Source organism: Pelophylax lessonae (assembly GCF_965119305.1).
Source record: "Pelophylax lessonae genome assembly, chromosome: 1".
NCBI classification, from domain to species: domain Eukaryota; kingdom Metazoa; phylum Chordata; class Amphibia; order Anura; family Ranidae; genus Pelophylax; species Pelophylax lessonae.
In genome coordinates this window covers 512,366,705-512,393,961 of record NC_138768.1, presented here as the reverse complement: position 1 = coordinate 512,393,961, position 27,257 = coordinate 512,366,705, and the positions used below count along the sequence as shown (strand labels likewise).

General features: G+C 43.9%; 1 protein-coding gene across 1 annotated transcript in view; it reads left to right on the top strand.

Moving 5' to 3' along the window:
• The window catches only part of UPF1 (UPF1 RNA helicase and ATPase), a 117,846-nt gene that overhangs the window by 47,204 nt on the left and 43,385 nt on the right, over positions 1–27,257 (top strand). Inside the window, exons 6-14 of the mRNA XM_082263597.1 lie at positions 3,949–4,110; positions 4,598–4,682; positions 7,861–7,959; positions 9,833–9,941; positions 12,459–12,618; positions 14,884–15,002; positions 23,149–23,313; positions 26,638–26,752; positions 27,096–27,239. Coding sequence (XP_082119723.1) covers positions 3,949–4,110; positions 4,598–4,682; positions 7,861–7,959; positions 9,833–9,941; positions 12,459–12,618; positions 14,884–15,002; positions 23,149–23,313; positions 26,638–26,752; positions 27,096–27,239 — 1,158 coding nt within the window. The remainder of the gene's footprint in view (positions 1–3,948; positions 4,111–4,597; positions 4,683–7,860; positions 7,960–9,832; positions 9,942–12,458; positions 12,619–14,883; positions 15,003–23,148; positions 23,314–26,637; positions 26,753–27,095; positions 27,240–27,257) is intronic.

Genomic DNA, 27,257 nt, shown 5'->3' with positions numbered 1-27,257 from the left:
AGCCCACCCACCGGCCTGCTACCACCCCAAGCTGACCAGCGACACTCAAGCCAGGGTGACCCGACTCTGCCATGTCAGGTTGACCGGAGTTTGCAACTGCTATGCCAGGGTGACCTGACTCTGCCATGCCAGGGTGACCTGACTCTGCCACCAGAGTTTGCAGCTGCCATGTCAGGTTGACCGGACTCTGCCATGCCAGGGGGACCTGACTCTGCCCCCGGAGTTTGCAGCTGCCATGTCAGGGTGACCCAACTCTGCAGATTTTGGGTTTGTGTGGTTGTTGGTTTGAGGACACCCCCCCCCCCCTTCAGAATTATCGAGCCAAAACAATATTTTTTGGGGGTTGAAGAAACAATCCTTTATTTGTAAAGTAGTGTTCACATTCAAACATAACTATTATTCAAATTCAAACAATTTTATTAAAATTCAAACATAACGATATCGAAAAATAGAAAAGAGATACCAAACTAGATATGTGCATCCTGCCAGGGCAATCTACCATCTGTGAAAACAATATAATCAGCAAACTGATTTCTAATTGGCATAACTCGAACAGTGGAGCGCAGGTCCAGGAACTGAATGCTCTGGGCAGGGTTTGGAGGTGCAGGCTCAGTGGATCCTCTCTCTTTGTCAATCACAAAGTTATGTAGAACACAGCAGGCGAGAACTACAATAGCGTTTTCCACATCCAATTGCATTGCAGATAGGAGTACCCTCCACTTAGCTGCACATATTCCAAATGCGCACTCGACAACTCGTCTTGTGCGGCAGTCTATAGTTAAAAATTTTTCCCTTATGACTAAGTCCTTGTCCACTATAGGGCCTCATTATGTTTTCAGCAAGGCCAAACGCCTCATCAGCTACAATGACCAATGGATGGCTAGGCTCTGTTGTACATGGAAGAGGCCTCCATCCAGGAATCGCAAAACGGCCTTCATATAGGTGACGCCCCATGGCGGACTCACGAAAAATTCTCGAATCCCCCTAACTCCCATAGGCTCCAACATCCACACATATGAAGCGTGAATGAGCATCCACCAATCCCAGGAGTACAATTGAAAAATATTTTTTATAATTAAAATATAGTGAACCAGATTTGGGTGGCTTCTTAATTCAACGTGCTTTCCGTCCAGAGCTCCGATGCAATTTGGAAAGTCTGTTTTGATCTGTTTTGAAAATTCATCAATTACTTCTTCCCACATCTGTTCTGTTGGCACTGGCATTACATCTCTATGTAGCTCCTCCCACATTGCAAAGCAGGTTTCACGTGCCACTTTTGCAACTGTTGCAACACCCATCATGAAGTAATGGTGTAGGGATACAAATGATTGGCCTGTGGCCAGAAACCTTAAAATCAGAAAAAAAATCATTACATATACAGCAGTTACATATAATATATATATATATATATATATATATATATATATATATATATATATATATATATATATATATATATATATTACAGAGAGAGAGATGTACACATATGAGAGTCACCAAGAGACGTTCCTCTGGTGACACTCTCTTCCTCATTTTGGTGTCCATGCGATTTAGACGGGGTCGCAGCCTTTCCAGGAGATCATCAAACGTACCAATAGACATCCTCGTAGAATTGAAGAATTTATCAGGATAATGACGCAGCTGGACATGCATATTAGCAAAATATCCCGTAGACATGCGTTGAGCCATCAATGGATGAGTCCAGTAGCGGCGAACTCTGGTCCTCTCATGCAATTTCCTACGTCTTTGGAGCCTCAGCAACATCAGGAGCATTTCCTCACACATGCTCATGCTAGGATCCATAGTGAAAACACCCCAAAAAATACAGCTTTCTCCAAACATACTGCTCTCTCTGCCACTGCTCACTCTTCTCTCAAATGAAAATGGCTGAAAAATATATATTTTTCTTGCATTGTGGGTATTTGGGAGGGTCTCGGATGTTTTAAACGTCCTTTTAAATTCGGCGTTCAAAGGACTTTTGAAAACTTCCCGTGTACATTAAGCCTTAGTGGTTTTTTTTTGTTTTTTTTTTTATGCTGTTTTAATGAGTGGTGGACTGGCAGTAGAGCACACCTTATATTCATGAAGGATCCACTTTAAACAATCAATGCATTGTAGCATATGACAGTTATCAAACTAATCTTTGTAATGCAGTACTTTACCACATACTCCCATAGCAAGCATGTGATCAGAATAAGCTAGGGGAATAAGATCATTGCCTAAGTACCGCTTCTGAATCCTGCTTGTGTATCTATTTCTAATGGATTGTTTGTGAGAGACCCACAGATGTAGGATAGCAGGTGGGTATGTGCCCTTCTACAGTAACCACTTTACATAATTTGGCCATTTTTAAAACCACCTGGAATTTAAATGGTTCATGCAAGCTTATTACTCAGGCTGCAGCCATGAGCTTGGTGTCTTTTTTTTTTTTTTTTTTTTCAGCCGGCAATTGGCCGTTAAAGCGGTTGTAAACCCAAAATGTAAAAAAAAAAAAAAACCTGCAAGACAAAGGCATAATGAGCTAGTATGCATCGCATACTAGCCTATTATGTTTTACTTTCCTTAGAACGAAGCCCCGACACGGACCCCGGGACATCGCTGCGGGCGCCGCCATGATCCCTCGCCGTCTCTTCTCGGTTCGGCGGCTCCGGCGCTGTGATTGGCCGGAGCTGCTACGACGTCACTCCCGCGCATGCGCGTGAGTTATTTTCCGGCAAGCAAAACTGAAGGTCCCCCCGGACCTTCAGAGCGCATGCGCCGCTCGCGTGAGCGGCTGCATGCACTGCAAATATCTCCTAAACCGTGCCGGTTTAGGAGATATTAATTGTACCTACAGGTAAGCCTTATTATAGGCTTACCTGTAGGTAAAAGTGTAAAAAAGCATGATACTACCGCTTTAAGTAAAAGTAATCCAGGTGGCTTTTAACTTCTTAACTTTTTTTTTTTCTCACTAACTTTGTATTTTACTATGTATGTGTGTAAAGGGCTTCATAAATTGACTGTGCTGTATAAGCACCTGAATTAAATGGATTTTGATCATATTTGATGCGAAAGGTCCCCTATGATGCTTTACTATGGCAGGTTCTCTTTAGACACCACGGGTTTTTTAGACCCCTGATTGCTCACCTGCCCTCCGTTGAAGCTAAGGGCACATAGATCGCTGAAGCCGCAGCGCCTGAAAGTGATGCAACACGTTGCTTATGGGTTCGGACTGAGAGCTCAGTGAACTGATTTTCTCTGGTCTCCCTCCCCTCTTCTCAGTGGCAACCGCTATGTTGTTCCCAGGTCGGCAGATGAGCGTGGAGCCCAGAAAATGTGGCAGTGTGGCGAACTTACTGGGAGACGGTTTCACACATCCCCAGGATGGCTGCGGAGAAGTTTGCAGAAGAGTCCTGTGCATCTTCCGGTCCATTTCGGGTCCGAATCCAGCCAAAAATCCAGGCCCAATTCGTCCCTGGAACAGGGATGCACCAGACCCCTGCTGTGAGCCACTCCACACAGCAGTGTGAACCCAGCCAAAGTGTTTGTTGCAGTCTTTGTTCCTCCTGGGGAGATTCACTCCTCTATTTGTCCTTATAAACACTACCTGAGAAAATGAGAAGAAATACAAAAATGTAGGTGTCAGTAAAGCTGAAGATAATAGAAAAATCCTGCACACCTGTTACTGTGACCTTTCTCTAGAAATTCAGTTCATTTTGGAGACATTTTCTTATTTCCTGTTGCATCTCCACAAGAGGAATCCAAGAGAAATCTCCCCAGCTGGACACAACAGCCCAAAAAATTACCTGATTGGTGTCTCAACCCTGCCTTATTCTTAGACTAAGTTAAAACAATTGGTTTTATAAACACTGTAATCCTTTTGTAAGTCGGAGTTACAAGTTTTTTTTTTTTTCTAAAGATACTTTGTTCTAAATGTGTGAACACTTTTTTCCCTTCCCCAATTTGAAGGAAAACCCTTCTGCAACCCTAGAGGATCTGGAAAAACCTGGTGTTGATGAAGAGCCTCAGCACGTTCTGCTTAGATATGAGGATGCATATCAGTACCAAAATATATTTGGACCGCTTGTGAAACTTGAGGCTGATTATGACAAAAAGCTGAAAGAGTCCCAGGTAAGTCGTTTTTAGCGGACAATTACTGAGCTTTAGCAGTTTCAAAGGTTAATTGTTTGCATGTTAAATAAAATGCACAGACACATTAATTTTTGTGTAGTAAATAGGTTTATTATGCTCTAGCTCCTATTCCTATCTGCCTTAGTCATTTTTCCCGACTGGGCTTTCCAGTAGGCGCTTAAACAGTGATATCTAATTCTTCCTCCGCTACTACAACAGGTTTCTCCTTTGGTTCTTAGATTCATGTTTTGATAGTCCAGAAAAGTGAAATGTATAATTTATACTCCATTTATGTGGGCAGTATAGGCAAGCAATAAAGATGTGTCAGATTGCATGTCTGACGTTTTTACAAAACCTTCAAAGTAGTTTTGATGTAAAATGACAAGGTTGGCTAATTTTTGATTCATTGTTAGGTCTGCTTCCTAGTATGTCTGATAAATGTGTTCACTTTCAGAAAATTTAAATCAAACTTGTTTTAATTCTGTAGACTCAAGATAACATTACAGTTCGATGGGACCTTGGCCTTAACAAGAAAAGAATTGCTTACTTCACTTTGCCAAAAACTGATTCTGGTAATTTTCTAGTTGCAATATTTTGCTTGGGGGGGGGGGGGGGGGGGATTATATACACGTGTGACACGTATCTTGCAGAATATGAACTACTTTTGGACCGCCCACCGTATATTTTACGTCGCTACTTTGACATTAAAGTGGTTGTTAAGCCACTTGTATGGCTTTCTATAATTCTCTTTTGTCTCCTAAGCCTGTGTGCCTCTGTCTGTCTTATAAAAAAAAAAAATGCTGTGAATACCTGGTTTCAGTGTGCTGCTCGGCGATCACATGACCGGCCGGCTCACTCTTCTCCCTGTCTTGACAGCTGCAGGGGCAAGGCCAAGATTCCCCTGCTGACGGGAGGAGAGGAGGGGAGAGCAAAAAAGCCGGCCGGTCACGTAATTGCTGAGCAGCACACTAATGTCAAGTATTCACATTATTTTTTTTTTTTTTTTTTTAATAAAACAGAGACTGATGCACACGGGCTTAGGAGACAGGTGATTATAGAATATAGATTATTTAATATATGATTATAGAATACATTACCCGTTCTTTGAGCAGCAGGAGGGGTGGACGGGCCATGACACACGGATGGGCAGGGAGGGGGGAACAGGACACAGGAGATGGCTGCAGATGACTGAGGCACATACTCTGATTATGGTGCTAGGGCTCAGCAGCCATGATACACCGTGATCAGTGTACAGAGGGGAGGGCAGACTGGCAGGATCAGACAGTTTATTTAGGTGTTACAGGGGGCCAAATTAAACGGCACAAGCACTGTGCTGTATAACCTGCTTTAAGGTAACTGGATACATTTTTATTTTTTAGGGTAATAAAGGCTTTAAAAACTGGGAGATAGCTGCCATAACCCCGGTATTTTTTTGCACGGCTGGCCGTTGTCTTTTAACATAAGTGGTCCCAGCGGCAGATTCGCCACAGGATCGCTGTTATAGAGGGGAGAGGTGCCCAACCCTCTAGTTTCCTGGTCATTTGCCCCGCTTACCGGAGCTGTCGATACCCTCTCCTGATGGGGAGAGGAAGCCAAGTGAAGGCAAGATGGGCCCCACTCGACTCTATGCCCTTGGAGGACGTCACTTCCACCCAACGGCCTTAAAGGGCCAAATTTTTTGTTTTTGTTTACATGTAAATGTGATATCTGAGGTCCTTTTTGACCCCAGATCTCACATTAAAGAGGACCTGTCCTGCTTATTTCTATTACAAGGGATGTTTACATTCCTTGTAATAGGAATGAAGTTATCAAAAAAAATACTTTTTTAAAGGGGCAGTGTAAAAGTAAAAAGTAAAATAAGAAAAAAAAAAAATTAATCCCGTCCCTCCGAGCTCATGCGCAGAAGCGAATGCATATGCAAGTTGCGCCCACATATGTAAATGGTGTTGAAACCACACATGAGGTATCGCCGCGATCGTTGGAGTGAGAGCCATAATTCTAGCTCTGAACCTAACTCTAAACTGGTAACCTGTAGAAATTTTTGTCTATGGAGATTTTTAAGTACCAAGTTGCCATTCCACGAGCGTGCGCATTTTTAAAGCATGACACGTTTGGTATCAATTTACTTGGCGTAACATCTTTCACAAAAAATTGGGCTAACTTTACGGGTTTTTTTTCTCTTTTGAATTACAAAAATAAAAAGTTTATTTTTTCTAAAAAGAATTGCATTTGTAAGACCGCTGTGCAAATACGGTGTGACATAAACGTATTGCAACAATCTCAATTTTATTTTCTAGGGTCTCTGCTAAAAATAAAAAAATGTATATTAAGTTTTGGGGGGTGGGGGTTCTAAGTAATTTTCTAGAAAAAAAAAATACTGATTTTAACTTGTAAACAAGTTTCAGAAATAGGCTTGGTCCTTAAAGCGGTAGTATCCCGCTTTTTTCACTTTTACCTACAGGTAAGCCTATAATAAGGCTTACCTGTAGGTACAAATAATATCTCCTAAACCGGCACGGTTTAGGAGATATTTACAGTGCATGCAGCCGCTCGCGCGAGCGGCGCATGCGCTCTGAAGGTCCGGGGGGGACCTTCAATTAACTTGCCGGGAGCTTGCCGGAAAAATCACTCCCGCGCGCATGCGCGGGAGTGACGTCATCGCGGCTCCGGCCAATCGGCGCGCCGGAGCCGTCTCTTCCGGCCAATCAGCGCGCCGGAGCCACCGAACCTGGAAGAGACGACGAGGGATCATGGCAGCGCCCGCATCGATGTCCGGGGGTCCGTGTCGGGGCTTCGTTTTAAGGTAAGTTACACATAATGGGCTAGTATGCGATGCATACTAGCTCATTATGCCTTTGTCTTGCAGGTTTTTTTTTTATTTTTTTTTTTATAGGGTTTACAACCGCTTTAACCACTTCAATACTGGGTCCTTTCACCCCTTTCCTGCCCAGGCCAATTTTCAGTTTTCAGCGCTGTCACACTTTGTATGACAATTGCACAGTCATGCTACACTGCACCCATATAAAATTTTATCTTTTTTTCACACAAATAGAGCCTTCTTTTGGTGGTATTTAATCACCGCTGGGTTTTTTTATTTCTTACAAAAAGAAAAAAGACAGAAAATTTTGAAGGAAAAAAAAGTTTTTCTTTTCTGTGAGTAAATGTTGAAAATAAGTAATTTTTCTCCTTCACTGATGTGCGCTGATGAGGAGGTACTAATATGCCGCACTGAGAGGCAGCACTGACGGTCGGGCACTGATAAGCACTGACGGGCCTGCACTGATTGGCACGTTTTTTTTACTTTACAGTAATCAGGGCACTGATGATCAGTGCCCAGATTATCTGTCCTAGGCTCCCCTTTGAGGGGGAGCCACTGATCGCCTCTCCTCGCCACACACTGATAAACGGCACTTCCTCATTTACATGTGACCGGCTGTGATTGGATACAACTGATCATATCAGGTCCTAGCAACACGGCGTGGCCACGATTGCCGCAGGGGCGCGGTGGAGGCCGTTCCACCATCATTTGACGGCTGGAGGGCGGCAAGTGGTTAAAGTGGATCTTCACTCTCTATCAACATGAACTATTTCTAATCCTGATGCTGCTAACATTAGTAAATGGATAGGAAAGTATATTTACTTGTTTTACACTTTACATACATACTTGCATCCCAGGAGTCTTCAGGAGGGGGAGGGATGTGATGATGTATATGGTGTTTATAATTTTTTTTCTTTTTTTTTTCTTTTTAGACATGCGTTTAATGCAAGGGGATGAAATCTGTTTGCGGTACAAAGGTGACCTTGCTCCTTTGTGGAAAGGGATTGGACATGTAATAAAGGTCCCAGACAGTATCCTTTATTTTATTCTTGTTAGTGCCAAAGCATAGAGCATATATTTTGCTTTGTAAATTCATTGGGATGCCATTTATTAATAGCATTGCAGCATGCTGAAATTGCGCTGTTTGCAATTGGAATAACACTCTTGTTTTCATAAGAGATTGGAAGCCAGCATATTTGTAAGCAGGCTCAGTCTCCTAGCTTGACTCCATTCACTTCAATATAAAGTCTGTTTGCAGCTTGTCACCCTAGTAGTCTTTCCATTGAACTGAATTAAGTCAAGTGAATGTGTGCTGGTAGCACAGTGCAGATCTCTAGATTGTGTGATTTTTGGGGAAGCCATATTATGATCTCAGGCTATAGGGGTTACTAAAGTATTACAAAAAATGCTGGTGAATGACTGTAAAAATGGTATGCATTTTTAAGGACGCTTTAAGCCTAGATAACACAAGTGTATATAACCCTCAAAAGGCAGATTTTTTTTTTTTTTTTCCTTTCATGTATAGACAGGTAATTTCCAGACAAATCTCCAAAATTGCATTTGCCCCTGGAAATTGGTAACTGGTAGCAGCAATAAGTTGGCATTCCTGTACAGGGATTAAAAGCCGGTACCAGGAAAGCTGTGTGTGTGTGTGTGTGTGTGTGTGTGTATATATATATATATATATATATATATATATATATATATATATATATATATATATATATATATATGTATATATATATATATATAATATATATGTGTGTATGTATTAGAGAGAGAGAAAAGTGTGTATATATTTATTTTAATTTGACAAGGTCCGCTATTTGGCAGGGTCTGCTAGTTTGACAGGTAGCTATTTTTTTATAAAAGAAGTTTTGGAATTTAAGAAAACAAACATCCATTCTCACCTAGGTGGATGCAGCATCAATCCAAAGCCCCCCTCTAAGCCAGAGAACTGAGCAATCAAAGATAAATGATCGTTCTGTGTCTTCAGTGAGCAGAGAGTCCATGACTGTTAGTCTTTGCTCTGCTCTTTCAGGGCTCTTTGGAGCGTCGGGCTGTGCAGGGGGTGGGAGCGGCTGGCTCAGGCTCTCAGCGGTGCACTGAAATGTGCTAAAACTACAGTAAAAGAGTCTAAATCTCTGAGGATGGAGGTCTGTTCCCAAAAACGCGTTATCTTTTCCACCATATGACTGGAGTCACCCATCTCTTTTAATGTTTTTTTGTGGTAATGCACTAGGCATTTGCGCCCTCTTATGTATATTTTTGTTTTTGGGTTTAATACTGCTTTAAGTCTGGCTGCAGCAGTTAAAGTGAAGCCTAGTGTTCTGTTTTCTGTTGCTTGGAAGGTGTGCTCTAGTTAGTAATGGCAGTGTATTTAGTGTTTTTTGAGCCTTTTTAGCAGTTGATTTAATCACTTTCTGGCCATTTGCTTTTTTTTATATTTTAATCTTTCCCCATATTCCAGTTTCAGCTGGTGCCATGACCGTTGCCCAATGCTTCCTGTTTCAGACTAGCTGCTTTCACTTGCAACATTCTATGAAGTCCCTGGGACTAGAGCAGTCTCTCCCCAGAGTGTGTATCAATAGAAACACACAGCCCCTTAGCCTAGAATGACAAGGCGCTTCCCTGCTCTTGCCACCTCCCTTCTCCAAACTAACAGACTGACTGGAGTCTGCACTGTCCACTGGGAAGAGAAGACCAGAAGTTAAGGCAAGCAGCATTGGTAGAGCAGGAGCCAGCAGCTTTGAAAGTTGTAAAAGTGCTGGGGTAAGAATTTTAACAAACTTTACTGGGTAGTGTTTATTTTATTCTCAACGTGTTGCTAAAAAAATGTTGGTTTAAAACTACTTTAATGGTAATGCAAGAAGTTTTGTTATATTACTTAACAGAGTTGTGTAGATTATGGTGATGAAATTGCCATTGAATTGAGAAGCAGCGTTGGAGCACCAGTGGAAGTTACACACAATTTTCAGGTGGATTTTGTTTGGAAGTCAACATCTTTTGACAGGTTTGTGATTCCCTGAAACACTTGTACCTAAAGTACATGTTCACACTGTCCTTATGTATTTCTCGTTTGGTTCTTTTCTTCTTCTTTTTTTTCTACGCTGGAAACGTTTAACAAATCTAGGCATGTGAACTGAGCTGATTAGGAGTTGCCTTACTAGTGAAAATCTGAGCTTACTTTGTTGCTGGGGTTAGGAAGATGATCAGTTATGAGCTACAGCAGAGAAGTCGGGTCCTAAGGCTTATTCTGCAACAGACTATAAATCGCGTATTGGGCAGCTAGCTTAGAGAACCTGTTGGTATGATGATCACTTGTGTCAGGCTGAGTTCACAGCTTTTTATTTTTGCCATATACAATTTTTTGCAGATGCTGTTTCCACTGAAATAGATGGACACACATCAGAGCACGTATAAAGTTTATTACAAGGGTTGTTAAACTCTCGACAAGGCCCCTTGACATGTGCTTTGCTGTGTTTCTGTTGATTTAACCAAAAACGTTATTGGGTAAAAAATGCACCACAATGCAGAGGTGTACAATTATCTATGTTCAGTGTTTGTGGATTGGTGGTCCTTCAGAGAGTGTGAAGAGAAGGAAAAACTTGGAGGTATCCACCAGAAATAAGAGGAGAGGTGGGAGAGCTCTTATGCTGTATTAATTTTGACAATGCTGATGGGTCTTAAGTGTTCTAAGCAATAAAATGTTAATTTGGAGAAGTTGCGAATGACCAAGTATGATGGTAAACGCAACCTGCCAAATTCTCATGTGGAGAATACACTTGCCTTCACTCAGGAACTAGTGCTTTCCATGCCTTGGAGAGCCCAATCCTAGGTTCTCATAGAGGATATTAGGATGGTGTGATGAACTTTTAAGTGGTGGACCAAAAACACACTATTAACACTACATGACACCACAGGTGCCTCTGCCACACGTCCGCAAAGAGGTGTCGAGATATGCAGATTTCAATACAGCATCTGTGTCTTCTGCATCTGTTTCCTGTGCTATAATGTGAACAGAACATAGAAAACATGATTCTGTGTATCCTTGCAGACACCAGCGTTTTTCCAGCACTAGAAAAATACTTACCTCGGCCCTAACTGTTAGAATTTGGCAATGTTTGACACTTGGTCTTTCAAATTTTTCTTTAACCACTTAAGCCCCGGAGGATTTGGCTGCTCAAAGACCAGAGCCTATTTTGCGATTCGGCACTGCGTGATTTTAACGGACAATTGCGCGGTCGTGCAACGCTGTACCCACATGAAATTGACGTCCTTTTTTTCCCCACAAACAGCTTTCTTTTGGTGCTATTTGATCACCTGTGCGATTTTTACTTTTTGCGCTATAAACAAAAAGAGCGAAAATTTTCAAAAAATAATATTTTTCACATTTTTTTTATATGAAATTCCCCCCAAAAAATGTAATCTAAATTTTTTAACATTTTAGGCCAATTTGTTCTTGGCTACATATTTTTGGTGAAAAAAATCGCAATAAGCGTATTTTGATTGGTTTGCGCAAAAGTTATTGTGTTTACTAAGGGAAAGATTTGTCATTTTTTATTTATTTTTTTTGAGTAATGGCGATCTGCTTTTTTTTTTTTTGCATGACTGCAACATTTTTGACACTTTTGGGGGTACCAGTGACATTACTACAGTAATCAGTGCTATACATATGCACTGTTACTGTAAAAATGACACTGGCAGGGAAGGGGTTAACTTAGAGATGCAGGGGTTAAATGTGTCCCTAGGGGCGTGCTTATAACTGTATAGGGGTGTGGTTTTCATGTAACTACAGAGACATACAATCCTACATAGCAGGATTGTATGATCTCTGCTGTTACACCAGGGAGAATGACAGGCGGCTGTGTTTACATTAGCCGCCTGCCTTTCTCCCTCTCCAGTGGGAGATCGCGAGTGGCCGGTCACACGCGCAGGGATGTAGGGGAACGAGCGGGGGCGAGAGCGCTCCTCCGGCGGCGCGCTTGCCCTCTACAGGCTCCTGGGCTAGCGATGTAGTACTACATCACTTTGCCCAGGAGGAGCTGACTGTCTCAGTAAATATAATGTGGGCGGTTGGCAAGTGGTTAAGAAGGGGGAAAGGTAAGTTTCAATTTTGTCAAGTGTATAATTTGAAAATTATCACTTGAAGTGGATCAGAGTAAACGTGCTGATATTCTGCTTCCCCACATTCTGAAAGTGGGCTGTCCATATATCATGTCCAATGCAGAGCTATGGTGCCAGAACCTTGAACTGTGGGAGTGTAGGGGAGAAGACGCTGTGGGGATCTTTTTAAGCAGTGTGGAGGATTGGGTAAGTAAATCAAGTTTTAACAAGTCCCTTAGATGTAAACAAGCCATGAAACCTTGCAGTATGGATGCAGACCCTACAAGAGATAATTTTCAAGTTTCTCAGAGTTTGGTTTTATTTGAACCAAGTGTATCATGTGAACACACTGCTTTTTTAATTCATTATGCTTGTTAGCAAAACTGAGCGTTCTGTTTCATCATTTTCATGTTCCCTTAAATAGAATGCAGAGTGCATTAAAGACATTTGCTGTTGATGAAACGTCAGTTTCGGGGTACATATATCATAAGCTTCTTGGACACGAGGTGGAAGATGTAATTATCAAATGCCAGCTTCCCAAGAGATTTACGGCACAAGGACTCCCAGATCTGAACCACTCACAGGTAATCTACATTTTTATTGTTTTTGCTTTTGTGGTTAAGACTGTCAGCAGTGATGTGTAGTAGTGTCCATTTTGTTTTAAAAGAAACCTGGCAGGAACAATTGTGTCTTTGCCCAGGCTTCAATGCAGTGATGGAGTCTGCCATTGACCGACCTATAGAAAAGGTTCGCCTCATCAAAGATGTCTGGTGTGAACTGCTCTCTTGAGGTCATTCCACAGCATCTCTGTGGTTATGGTTTGGTCTCTGACTGGGCTACTCCAAAAGGTGCATTTTCTTTTTCTGAAGTCAGTAGATTTGCTATCACAATTCTCACCCTGTGGAAGATGTTTAAAGACTGCATGGTTTATGGACTTCCAGTTGATTTATCTACAGTTAAACTGATTCTGCTCAATTTATTTTCACTGCATGGCTTGTTGGATGGACTATTGGTGTATTGATTTCATGCACCTTTATCAAGGTGCACAGGTTTTTTTGGCAATTTTTTTTTTTTATGTATTGTATAATGATTTAATGCACGTTGTATAGATTATTGTATGAATTATTTAAGTATTTTTTGGTAGCCCTGTATGTTGCTTACAAAATGAGAGCAATACCGGGTGAGCTTTTTACCTAAGCAAACGAAGCCTCAAGTGATTAAAGTATCTGAAGAAATTTTCATTAGGTTTCGTTTAAGAAAAAAACCCATCCTTCAAAATTGATGGACCAGTGCTACAAAGCGTATTACACTAACCAAAAATTAGTAAATCAGCGAACCTGGCCCCGAATGATAAAAAGCTGCTAAGCACCAAGGGTCAATATATCAAAATCCCAAAGCACATGCATTAGCAATAAATAGTGCAGCGATCCTATATTAAATGTACACAAATAGCTACAAATAATACAAGTCCCAATGTGAAGTATTATGATCATGCACGAGACAAGGTAAGATGTGCTCCGTTTAGTGAATCCAACACCTGGTCACACTGTCTCCTCACCAACATTAGCCCCTGTGTCACCAGACGGGCTAATAAGGCTAAGAGCTGTCTCCAAAATCAACGTGGTCCTGATCCAAATGACCCAACTCCTATGACTGCAGATCCTCAGACAGGGGACTCTCCAAACGGTACCAGACTTATCTTATGGTATATAGATAAGCACACTCCCATCCATAGAACTCAGCAATATAGGAAAGAAAGTCCGAACATAGTGCTTTATCCCTTAAAACCACTTTATTGATATAAGTGCATAAAATTACCTGAACAAGCACTGTATACAGTGCACTAGAATAGCCTGACAGACGCACTCCGATGTCGATGGATGGCGGGTGACGTCACCGGCCCCTCCCCCTCCGTACGCCTTGCACCCCTCAGCGAAGGAGAGGGACACGGCTACACATATAGAGCGAAGGGCTTCCAGAAGACCGCCCACTGCTCATACACGCTCAGTACCACCCAGCACGATCAATTGCCATGGATACCAAAATGTAAACAGCCGGAAATGCAAGTGGATAAATCCTAACCTCGAAATATATCCCTATTCATCATACTAACGGTATGATAAATAACCAGGGCGCAGGCATAATATAACAATAATATAACAACAAATGCCTGCATAGTGATAACCATGAATATACATATATAAAAAATCAGCCCTCAGTGTAAAAGCAGACCAGCTGATAGAACACCAGTGCCTATATTAAAAACTCAAGTTTTTAAGAGAAAAAGACTGCACTGAAAATGCAATAATTAACCCCAAAAACTGCGAGAAAGGGGCCAGAACATACACCAGCCATCCATTTACAAGAAAAATTATTTAATAAGTGCACAAATAAAACACACAGAAACCAACTCCTAGGAGTTGGGTCATTTAGATCAGGCCCACGTTGATTTTGGAGATAGCACTTAGCCTTATTAGCCCGTCTGGTGACACAGGGGCTAATATTGAGGTGAGGAGACAGTGTGACTTGGTGTTGGATTCACTGAGCGGAGCACATCTTACTTTCTCGTGCATGATCACAATACTTCACATTAGGACTTTTATTATTTTTATTATTTGTAGCTGTTTGTGTACATTTAATATATGAGCGCTGCACTATTTATTGTTTAGATTACACTAAGCCGCTGCCCATCTTTACTGAAGTTTTTTTTTTGGGGTTTGTAGATATTTTAGTCTTATTCTATCCCTGGTTATGTGCTTTGATTGGTTTTAAGTTCATATAAGGCAATGAACTGGGTAGACAAATGTCATATGACAAACATGATATCAAATGTGTGTTCTTACTTTCAGGTGTATGCAGTAAAGACTGTTCTGCAACGCCCACTCAGTCTTATTCAAGGTCCTCCTGGTACTGGAAAGACCGTAACATCTGCTACAATTGTCTACCACCTTGCTAGACAGGGAAATGGGTAAGTAACCAAGCTCCATTGCACCTGCCGTTTGCGTAAAGGTGTCTTTAACCGCTTACAAAATATTTCTAGTTGGGTCTGCTGAACATTGTTACTCCTCGCTCATTCGCAATTTTAGTAATTCAATTTTAGGAACTGCATATGAATTGAACAGGCTCGTGCTGCAAGTTCCTATGCAACTTGCATGCAGTTCTGTGCAGTGCGATTTCAGCCCATTCATTATGAACGTGGGTTCATAATAACATTCTACTGTTAATGCTTTCTAAACTCAAAAGACAAGGTCAATTTGCATGCCTTTTTTTTTTTTTTTTTTTTTTTTTTATATATTTTTCTAACCAAATCATAGGTCCAGTGTAACATACCCAAGTTGCCCATTTCCACGTAATGTATGAAAGCAGGATTTGGTTTCAGCTTTCCGTATGCAAGTGTTGCTAAAGTTGATGACATGACTTGCAAATGCAAAATGAGTTTGGCCAGTTTAAGGTTACTATTTTTTTGGAAGGGTGAAAGCTAGACCAGTTAGAAAACTGATACTGGTGGTTTGTTTTTTCCCCGATTTTAAACCAGTACTGGAAGCATCTGACCAATAAATACTACCCCCTTCCCTTGCATACGCAAAAACCGTATGTGTTTATGAAAGGGCTGACTGAGGTGCATTTGAGAGGCCATATTCCCCTGGGGCATCGTATGTCTGGGGTTGCCAGTTGTAACCTCTTCAATATTAACTTCTGTGAAAGACAAACTTTCTATTCTGCGTTTATATCAGTCTATGTAGGTATTATTCAGCAGAATGATTTACAAAGTAGTCATTATTCACCAATTTACTCTTGCAGCTGTCTTCAAACCAGCATGAGGTATACTTGCAAAAAAAACCTTGGATCTCGAGCAGCAGGCTCACTTTCTTGTTTATACATTACTGTACATGGTGAATAAACCCTGGGGGGGGGGGGGAAGAGAGAATCGGGAACAAAAATTCCCATCTCAACTTACCAGCCTGGGACCGAATTGTCCGAACAGTTTAAACTGGTTTAGTCTGAACACATTTGCAAATACATGCGTAAGCTGCAATGCACCCCAGTATTTGCAGTTCTAACTTTATGAAAAACTCTGAATTTTGAGAGCCTCCATAGTAGGCGTTTTGCTGCTTTTCCCCTCTACTCAAGGGTATCTTCAATGTCCTGAGAGAGGTATTCTTTCAAGAAAGAAAAGGCTGTTGTCCCAGGGGGTCAGCATACCTGTACCAGAGTGGGGAAGGTCATACTGATTCTATTGCAACTTATTTATAGCTCACAAGTCTAACTTGGACATCAAAGAGTCTCAAACAACAGAAATTTGAGATGAAATATCCCCTTAATCTGTAATGACTCCACTTCATCGGTGGGACTTTCTAGCGTCCATTCACAATCATCACAATCAAAGATGCCTATCTACACATCCCGGTTTTACGGCCTCATCAACGGTTTCTGTTATTTGCAGTGGAGAATTACCACTACCAGTTAGTGGTGGTGCATTTTGGCCTGTCCATGGCTCCTAGAGTGTTTCCAAGCTGTTAGATCTAGTTATGGGGTTGTTTGGCTTTCACTTCTATCTCTGGTACTTTGAATTGGGATTGGTTCTTGTGTAAAGGGAGCTGCTAATGATTTAGTTCAACGGTTTGCTGCGGATCATCTCTTACCCATGGATCAAGAACACATTTTTTTTTTTTTTCTGCCTAAATTCATCACACCTACTGGATGACTTTGGTTTGGTCTGAGTTCCTCTTTGGAGGGAAAGATTGTTCTGGCTGATTCCTGTGTACAGCTGTTACCCAAATTGGAATACTTGTTTTCTCTTTTGTTCATTGACGGAGCTCCTGATCTTCATAACCATTGGGTTATACTGCCCCCTACAGGAGTAGGACACTAGGCAGAAAAATAATCTGGCTATGGGCAGTCCCAGGGGGTATACTCCCTCTCCCTGCTATAGGTACTCAGTTCTTGTCTGCCTAGCCGGCGAGTTAAACGCCTAGCGAGGTAGCATACGACCGGATCTCTAGCTCAAGTTGCAGCGTTCTTCCTGGCCGACAGCCCCTCAATTTTGATGGAGAGGGTTCCTGGTATGGTGAGTAGCGGTCCCCCCCTCTTCCCCTGGGGGGTTTTGGGGTGGGCGTGCACCCCTCCTTGGAACGGTCGGGCCCTGGGGTTCCCCTCCTTCCTGTCAGGCACCCCCCTTTCATCTGTCCCCCATCCTACCCAACCCCCCCCCCCCCGTTGTACTTGTGCTGGGGATGTTTAGGTGGTCTGGCCACTTTCCTAGGGTGGGGGCAGGGCCTATACTAGCGATAGGGGTGCGCCACCGGCGAATGGACGATCGGCTGTGCTGGAGGGGGTTGTACCTGGTGGTTTCTGCCAGGGCCAACCATCCTGCTTGGGTCTGTCCTTGAAGCCTAAGGATCCCTCTTGGGTCCCTGGAAGCCTCCTGGTGCCGCTATTTTGTTGTTGCCTGTGTATTTCTATGCACGGTGGCCATGTTTGTTTAGTTGAGTGGCCATTTTGCTGTGGTTTCCCATTGAAAATAGCAGCGGCTATGACAGTGGAGCCCTGTGGGCAGCAATTTAGCGGTGGGAGCCCCTCCTCATTCCATGGCGCTGACTCCTTTTTTTTGTTTTCTTCCTGATCGCCACGCATATTATCCTTGTGGCTGCAGGTGCCTGTTTCTGCTGGGTGGTGAGTCTGGTGGGGTTCTCTTCCTCTCTGCTGAGGATCGCTTGATGCTTTTTGCTGCATAACTTGACAGTCTGAGAATTCTAAGAATTTCCTGTGTTGTCAAATGGACTCGGAGAAAAAGATTTTATGGTCCCTGTTTTTATTTTCTTTGAGCAATGTTTGTTAACTTTTCTTTGCTCACTATTGCTTACTAGTGTCAGGGGGTTCCTCCTGGTGAACTACAAGCGACAGCTGGGCTGGGGTTTCGCACTGGATAATCTAGATCCTTATGGTCTCCCAGCCTGGCCGACGAGCATGAGCAGGTTGTGGTCTGCACAGGCCTTGTCACGATGGTGCCCCGACGGATGGGAACCAGCCTGCGAACAGAGGTTTTTCGTCAGATGCGTCCACCTGAAACGCCCTGAGTTGCAGCGTACCCCTCTTGGCTGGCAGCACCCCCACTCAGGGTGGGAGGGGAGCTGCCTCAGAGCGGAGCCCCATTGTCAGTGGTATGGTGAGTGATACAATGCTCCCTGTGTCCCTGGGACAGTCATCTGTGGGGGAGATGTGGGCCCACTCCTGGGGATGGCAGAGCTGCGGTCTCTGTAAGATCCCCCTGGCCTGTCAGGACAGGTCCTGCCCTCCCTGCTCCCGATGGGGGCACTATATCGGCGTCTGACGCCTGGGGGGGGGTTCCCCTGTGGTGGATTCCCACGATGGCCTTGTTCCCTGGGCACCTAATCGCTGGCGCTTTCAGCTGCCATTTTGGGTGTGGGCAGCCAGGCTGAATTGGTGTAAGGGCAGCAGCCATTTTCTTGCCTTGCTGGGTGTTTGGCGCCATTTTCGGGCGCCATCTTGGATGTGGGCAGGCCGCACTGTATGGGCGGCAGCCATTTTCCTTGTGATTTCCTATGCTTTCTTATGGCACCATATTGGGGCTCAGGGGGGTTCAGCCTCTAGTGATGTTTGGTCACTTCCTCCAGAAGTTTTCACTTGCTGCGGACAGCGTGCAGAGCGGTAGCTGCTCCAGGTTCTGGCACAGTAAGGGGGTCCTTTTGGCCATTCCTGGGACACACTTTGCCTCCTTTGCCTCCTATCAGGCTATCTGCTAGCTAAAGGGGGACTCCGGCAGTAACGGGGTATAGCGGTACGGACCGCGATCAAGCATTTAAAGGACCAGTGTACCTTCTTTTTCTATCTTGCCAAAATGGAGTCCCAAAGTGAAAATGTCCCCACTGATCTTATTTGTGCATCCGGATCGTCTTTCTTAGTGTCTCGGTCTGCAGCCATAGAAACTCTGGCTTCCAAAGTAGATCTTGTCATGACACAAGTTGCTATCCAAAAACGGCCGATGCCCTCTGTCTTCTGATTCAGAGCCTGATGTGGTTGCCACGGACAACGCCCTGCCAGAGGGGTCTCTGTCCTCCCACTCAGACGGCGGGGAGGATGAGTCCTCAGCTGCAGCGCGAGAACGCACCTTGGTGGAAGCACTGTTTCGCTCAGTCATGGAGACTTTGCAAATTGATGATGAGCCCACACAGTCAGGAAAGCGAGTTGTCTTTGGCTCCCGCATAGCCTAGAAGTCGGGTCAGGTTTTCCCTTGCCCCGAGGAGGTTTCGTGAATGAGCAATGGCGGCGCATTAAGCATATGCTGGCGGTGCCCAATTGCTTTCAGCGCCGTTACCTCTTTGCTGGCTGTTTCCAATCGCTGGACAGTGTCACCTAGGGTGGACCACACTGTTTCCCGGTTGAATAAGTCCATGGTGGTACCCGTGGAGGACTCCCCGGTGTTTAAGGACCCGGTGGACAGGCGCATGGAATCTCTTTCCCCTCACCTGCACTTGGTGGCGGGCTTGCTCCTCAAGCCTGTGTTCGCCTCCGTACTGGTTTCTCAGACGGTTGCGGAATGGATTAAGGTGCTTAAGAGCAACTTGCTGGCTGAGTCGGTTCCTCCAACTCTCATTGAGCTCACGGATCAGATGGCCCAGGCCATGGTATATCCGTGTGATGCGGCCCTGGACAAGGCTCCCCTGGTCGTGAGAGTATCTGCACGGGGGATTGCCTTTCGCCGCATGGTGTGGCTGAAGAGCTGGTCGGCGGATCAGGCTTCTAAGAAGGCAGTGTCTGATCTTCCCTTTTTGGGGGAATGCCTTTTTGGTGACTCCTTGGATGAGCTAATCAAGGGTCTAACCGGGAGTAAGAGTACCCTTCTCCCCCAATCCGCAAAAGTTAAGGCACCCCGAGGTAAGCGGGGACCTTCCTTCAAGGCTCACCAGGGGGTTTTTCGTGCCTCAGGGGCGCAGGAATCGGGTAAACCGTTCAGTGCCTCCGGAGAGGATGAGAAGGCTTGGTCGGTGAGCCCGAGACTAGCCAGTCCGGTTCAGTGGATGATTCTACCTCTGCATGAATTGATACCCTCGCCTGATTCAGGGGTAGGGGGACGTCTGCGTTGCCTTCCAGAACCCTGGGCGTCTCTGGTTCAGGAATCATGGGTTCACAAACTACTTCGTTCAGGGTTCAAGACCGTAGTTCGGTCTCGCCCGGCGGACAGGTTCTTTCCATCAGGTCTCCGTTTTGTCTCCAGATCGTCCCAGGGAGGCGGTGCTGGCTCCACTTGCACAGGGTGGGGTGGTGCAGGTTCCTCGGCAGGAAAGGTTTCAGGGGTCTTTATTCACCCCTGTTCCTGGTGCCCCGGAATCTTGAGTCTTCACTGTTGTTTTGACCAGGGTGTTAGCCTTGTTCCCGCTCAAGGGGATTGTGATCCTCGGGTATCTGAACGATTTCCTGTTGAGAACGGGTTATTACTCATCCCTGTTGGGCGATCTTACTTACTGATCACTGTTCTGGAGCTCAGGGCGATACAATTCTGCCTGCTCCATTGGACGTCTTGACTCCACGGTCTCCTAGTTCAGGGGCAAATCAGACAAATCCCACGGCTGTGGCTCACATCAATCACCAAGGAAAAGGTTTGTGACCAGTGCTCGATATCCGCTGGCAGGCGCCACGGGCGTGTTGGTGGCTCCTTGGAGCCGATGTCGGCTGATTTATGCCTTTCCTCTGATACAACTGTTGTCCAGGTTCCTCTGCAGATTGGCGGTGGAAAGGGTGCAGGTGATTCTGGTGACCCCTGACTGGCCTTGCCGGTCTTGGGGCGTAGACCTAGGGAAAATGGTCGTAGAGCCCCCCTGGCGGCTGCCTCTGAGGGAAGATCTGCTGTCTCAAGGGCTGATTTTCCATCCTGCTTTCAGGTCTCTGGCTTTCAGTTAAAAGCCAGGTGTTGAGGGACAGGTCTCTCTGATGCTGTGATTCCTACCTTGCTGAGAGCTCGGAATGCTACCTCCCAGGAAGATTTATCATCGTGCCTGGAAGACGTGCATTGGCTGGTCAAGGGTTGCATCCTCTCTCCTTTTCGATGGCGAGGGTCTTTGCTTTCTTGCAGAAAGATGTGGAGCAGCGTTTGGCCTTGGGCGCGCTTACAGGTCAGGTGTTAGGCCTTGGCCGTTTACTTCCGGTGTCTCTTGGCGACTAATTCCTTGATTCGCACTTTTATTCATGGGGTGCGTCATCTGGCTCCTCCACTGGCTCCTCCAAGGAGATACCCTTTGCCTCCGTGGGATCTGTATTTGGTTTTGTCCGTTCTGCAACAACCCCCTTCTCCCTTTTGCGGGTATCCGAGAAATCTCTTTGCTTTTGCTGTCCCAGAAAGTTGCCTTGCTGGTGGCTATTACCTCTGCTCATAGGGTGTGTGTGTTGGCGGCTCTGTCTTGCCATTCACCTTATCTGGTCATTCATAGGGTTAAGGTTGTTCTGTGACCCAAACCAATTTTTTTTCCCTAAGGTGGTGTCCCCCTTCCACCTCAATGAAGATGTTGTTTTCCCTTCGCTTTGTGCGAAGCCCAAGCATCCCAAGGAATTTGCCTTGCATTTGCTGGATGTGGTTCGGGCGATCAGTGTTTACCTGTCGGCCACAGAATCTTTTCGGGCGTCTGGTTCCCTGTTTGTCCTTCCTGAGGGACCTCCTAGGGGTTCGGCTGCATCCGCTGAAACCATATTGCAATGTATCAGGCTCACTATTTTTCAGGCCTATTCACTAAAGGGTTAGGTTCCTCCTTTCCCTGGGAGGGCGCGTTCTTATAGAGTGCGTAGTGCCACTTGTGCTTTTCGCTACATGCCTCTGTGGCTCAGGTGTGTAAAGCGGCGACTTGGTCGCCTGTACGCGCTTTTACAAAATTCTACAAGATTGATTTGTTGGCATCCTCGGATGCTTCCTTTGGTCGCAAAGTTTTGCAGGCTGCTGTTTGCTGAAGAGACTTGGTTTTCTCTTTGTGGGGTGAGTTTTTACTTTGGGGTTAGCTCCTGTTTGAGCTTCTGTTGCCCCTTTGGCTACTTTTTTTGTTATAGCCTTGATGTAACGGTGGTTGGTTGCGTTCTTCTCACCCCTCATGCCTACACTATGGGACATCCCATTGGTGAAAAAACTATGGAGAGGCTGCGTCTGTCAGACCTAAATCTTTGAACCTGTATTGTTTTTGTATTTTATTCCCCCCCCCCCCCCCCTAGTTTAACCCGGCGCCTCCCAGATTTAGGATGCAGGGGTTTATAATCGTGTGCCTGATGTGATTGACTTTCATGGCAGTTAAACAAGCACAAAGCTTGGGATCAGGAGCTTTTCATTAGCCGCCAGTCATTGTGCCGGGAGCGCACAGGGCGCACGCTCTCAGCACAGCTGTATTTGCACTAATGCACGCAAGTATGGGGCCGCTCAGTGCCAAGGCCCACCCGCCGGGAGGCCACACATTTATGTGCGGCCTGCACCACAGGTTAAGAATTTCTTTGAACATATTAATGTAGATTGGCCAGGTTTATTTACAGTGTGTTTTTTGTATTTTTGAAAACCACCTTTGTTAGACATGTATAGTTATGAATGTTAAACCTTTCCATCAATGAGTGATTATTATTTTTTTTTTCTGTTATTCATTATTCAGTAATATATTAAATAACTTTTATGTTCTTTTAATTTTAAAGTAGATGTTCATTCAAATACTAACTATACTTAAACCTGTTCTCACCCCCATTCTAACTACCCTGTAAAGGAAAGATGGGTATACTTGCTCTAAGGGCGCGCTGATTCAGTCACATGATCACCCTAACGGCTAATTTCTGTGAAGAGGAGCCTGGGCAATGACGTTACCCATAGGCATGCTATGGGGCATCTGTTGTCGATTGTCCCTCCTACACTGAAGCAGGCACATGGAGTTGATCATGTGACCGGATTAGTGCACCCTCAGAATAGGGAAGTATAGACCTTTTTCCTTTACAGAGTAGTTAAATTAGACTTAGAATGGGAACGGGAGCAGAATTAAGTATAGTTAGTATTCAACTGGACTTCCATTTTAATATTATATTGCATATTAGTATAATGCTTTTTTTAATAAGAGCTGTTTTTTTTTTCCCAATTTCAGCCCTGTATTGGTCTGTGCCCCAAGCAACATTGCTGTGGATCAGCTGACAGAGAAGATTCATCAAACTGGTCTCAAAGTTGTTCGGCTTTGTGCAAAAAGTCGTGAAGCAATTGATTCTCCAGTTTCTTTTTTGGCATTGCATAATCAAATTCGTAATATGGAAAGGTATTTAGCACCATCTCCTCATAAAAGTGGAAGAAAAGCCTAACTATGCCAATTCTTAAACACACACTCCATATCCTGTCTACCTGTATAACAAATCTGTGTACTTAAGCTATTTTTAATTTGTTTGGTTCAGTCATGTGATCCTGCATTACACGTTCATACGCCAATATACTGTATGTAAAGTGCAATTACAAATAAAGTGCATTGTGCTACTCCTAAATCAAAAGTTCAGATATCCACTTTCCGTGTTCTGATGCTCATTCAGTGTGTCCTTTTCCTCTAGCTGTCACCAGGTGGCTGTCCTCCACCTTCACACCTCACTCACCAAAAAGTTTGAACCACTCAGCACTGGGCCAGCTTGCACTTATAGAAAGCAGGGGTTTCCACCATTCCTCCACTCCGTATCCACCAGGGTCATCCACCACTTCTTCAGTGGCTCGGGGCAGGTCCCTTTAATAGCTCCTCCTCAATCTCATACACTTGTGCAGGCCACAGGAAAAACAAAAAGGAGCGCCATAGCATAAAATCCTTTTATTTTAAAAAATGCATAGATCTAGTAACACATTTTCCAGTGCTGTCTCCCAGCACCCAGATACAACACTTTCTTACTGCTAGTACCTGCTCCACCACTCAGCCTGGTGCTAGCTTGTGCCGTGTGTGGGATGACGTCACATAACTCAGCCTCTATGAAGGTTGGAAATGCCATGACAGGCTGTTTCTCTGCCAAGTTTTTTTTAGCCTTTTGTGCACAATTGGTGAGGGTTTTGTACAAAAGTGATCTATCCCCACTGTTGATCCAGCAGCATTACACCTTTAAAGCGACTGCCATACCAGTAGAGGATGCACCTATCCTTAGTGACTCAACCGATAAGCTGTTGGAAGCCCCTCTAGATCAGTTTTTTGCTAACAGACCTTGCTTATCACCCCATCCTGGCTGTTACTGTACTGTGCCAAACCATGGCTACTAGTCAGTATCCCTTAAGAAATCTTACCACTGCTGTGGTTGATCTCTTGATATATCGAATGCATAGAGCCAAAGGCTGTAGCTTTCATGTTCTGTTGAACGACATTTAATGGACTGCTCATCTGTTACAGGCTTTGGGTTGGATACTCAACCTCCAAAAATCTTCACTGACTCCCAACTCCTCATGTGGCAAACCTAGGCCGCATTCTTGTCATGAGGGTCTTTTGCAAAAAATTCTGTTACGATCACAGGCAAAGCCTCAGCAGTCCTTCCGCCAACTCTCGATCCAGCGATGTGCCTGTCTGTCTTCTGTCCTTTCTCCCTCTTCTCACATGAGTTTACAACCTCTTTAAATTGGATAGTGGTAATCCGAGTGCAGCCCTTTTGGGCTGAGGTGTGGTCCGGACATCATTGATACAAGGGACTTGATCACTCTAGGAATTGCAACTTCTATCACCATTCTGTAACTCATCTCGCCTTTCAGAGATGGACAAGTTGCCTTTGTGGATTACCAATGTAGGTTAAGTCGGACAATAGCATGGCCGTGGCCTACTTTGTCACCAGGATGGAACCAGAAGTCAAGCCTTTCAGAGGGAAGTGGACCCTATTTCTGCTTTAGGCAGAACACTAGGTTCTGGTCCTGTAAGCTGTACAAATTTCAGGTATAGAAATTTAGCAGAAAGACCTCAGTTTTCAGCAGTTGGACCCCAGGAAGTGGTCTCTTCACCCCAAAGTGTTTAAGACATTTGCCAGAGATGAGGAGACTGGATGTGAATCTCCTTGCTTTAGATTCAGCCGCAAGGTGGAGCGGTTCGTGTATTGGATGGATCAGGACCCAATAGCTTTTGGTTGATGAATTAGCTACCCCACAGGAACAGTTCTGCCTGATAGAAGCCTTTCCTACGATAAAGGTCATCCATCTGTTTTGTTGAATCTAGTATGAAGGAATTCCAGTGATTCTCGTTGCCCCAAACTGGTCAAGAAGAACCTGGTATACAAAAATTCTCAGGCTTCTGATGTACATTTTGTGGCCTTTGCCATACCATTTGGATCTAATGGCTCAGGGTCCTTGGTTCTCTTATGCTTCTCAATCATTGGCTATGATGGCCTGGTTGTTGAATCCCATGACCTGAGATGGGGGGCCTGGCTGAATCACTCATCCCTATGCTTTTGAGTGCCAATCCACATCTAGAAAAATGTATTATTGCACATGGAAGGCTTATTTTGCCTGGTGTGAACAGTGAAAGGTCAGTCCTAGCTAGTAATTATTGGGGAGGTTTCCTGACATTTCTTCAATCAGAAGTTGGCTTGGAGCACAATCAATGGACAAATTTGGCCTTGGCTATTTTTTCCACAGCCTTTGGCATTGCATACTTTGAAGGCCTTCGTACAGGTAGTGGCTCAAATTGTTCTACCCAGATATTCACCTGTGGCTTTGCAGAGCCTGAATTTGAGACTTTTTGCAATGCAGGCACCTTCTTTTTAAGCAAGGTGGTTTTTCTGGTTATAATTTTTGCTGGGAGAATGTTGGAGCTGGCTACATTATCCTGTAAGGAACCCTTCCTAGTAGCTTACAAAGGTAAGGTAGTCCTTTTGGTCCCGGTTATATTATTTTGCCTAAGGTGGTTTCATCTTTTCACCTCAAGCTTCTGCTTTGCAAATTTGTAAGCCTTCCGCCTGGTGTTTGACTCACATCTTTACTAAGTTTTACATTCAAGCTTCGGTCAATGCTGCCTTTGGTATCAGTGCTTCAGGCTGCTGTTTGGTTTCTAAACCCCTCCGTTTTTTTTTTTTTTGAGGGGCAAATTGGTGAGTCATTGCGGTTACCCTCACCTGAATCTGCCTTTGTTCTGTACTTGTAGGATTAAGAAAATGGTACTTTTTGACTTGCCTGTATATCCTTGTCTTGGAATACAGGTTTATAAGGGTTCTCACAACTTTTTTTATGCTAGTTTCCAATCATTCGAAGGAACCTTCTCGTATAAACCAGTCATTTTTTAATTTACTGTGTCTTGTACTATACTCCCAGGAAAAGGATTTTACAGGTAGGTCAAAACTTCATTTTCTCCATAAAGACAAGATGGTCTTCGGAACAGTGCTCCTTCTGGCTTTCTGATGTTTTCCTTCATGTTAACTAGTAACTCTCAAATTGTTGTTTCCTTCTACAAAATCATGCTACACATTTCACACACAAATGTTTCCAGTAGCTATTCTGTATCTTGTTTCTTAGTGCAGGAAAGAAATAAGAAATTAATTTAGAATAAGCATTCATTTAGCGTTATGTTCAAAGTTTTTCTTACATTTAGTGGTTTTATTCCATCACATTTTAGATCATATTTTTTTCTACTTTTTCCTTTCAGCATGCCAGAGCTGCAAAAGTTGCAGCAGCTTAAAGATGAGACTGGGGAACTTTCTTCAGCTGATGAAAAACGATACAGAGCCCTTAAAAGAACAGCTGAAAGAGAGCTGCTTATGGTAGGAGCAAAGGATACATTTATCCACTATTTCAATTTTTATTGGCACTAAATACTCTACATGGAAAGCTTTTTGCTGCATTTTGCTTTACTAATAAAATAAAATTGTTACTGCAGAGGTATATGATGGCTGAGCATACGTTTGTCTATTTATATGTCCATGTTTAGAAATGGTCTGAAAAAATTCAACAAATGGTGTTCATGTTAGTTCACATAACTGGGTTTTGTTCATGGAGGATGCAAGTTCTAATATGCTCCATTTTTACTTTTGGTTTATGTTTTTCATTTATTATATTTCCCTTTTACAAGTGTTTTTTTTTTTTTTTTTTTGGTTCTCCTTATAGAATGCAGATGTGATTTGCTGTACCTGTGTGGGTGCAGGGGATCCTAGGCTTGCAAAAATGCAGTTCCGTTCAATTCTAATTGATGAAAGTACTCAAGCCACAGAGCCAGAATGCATGGTGCCAGTTGTTCTTGGAGCAAAGCAGGTAAAAATTTTTTTTTTT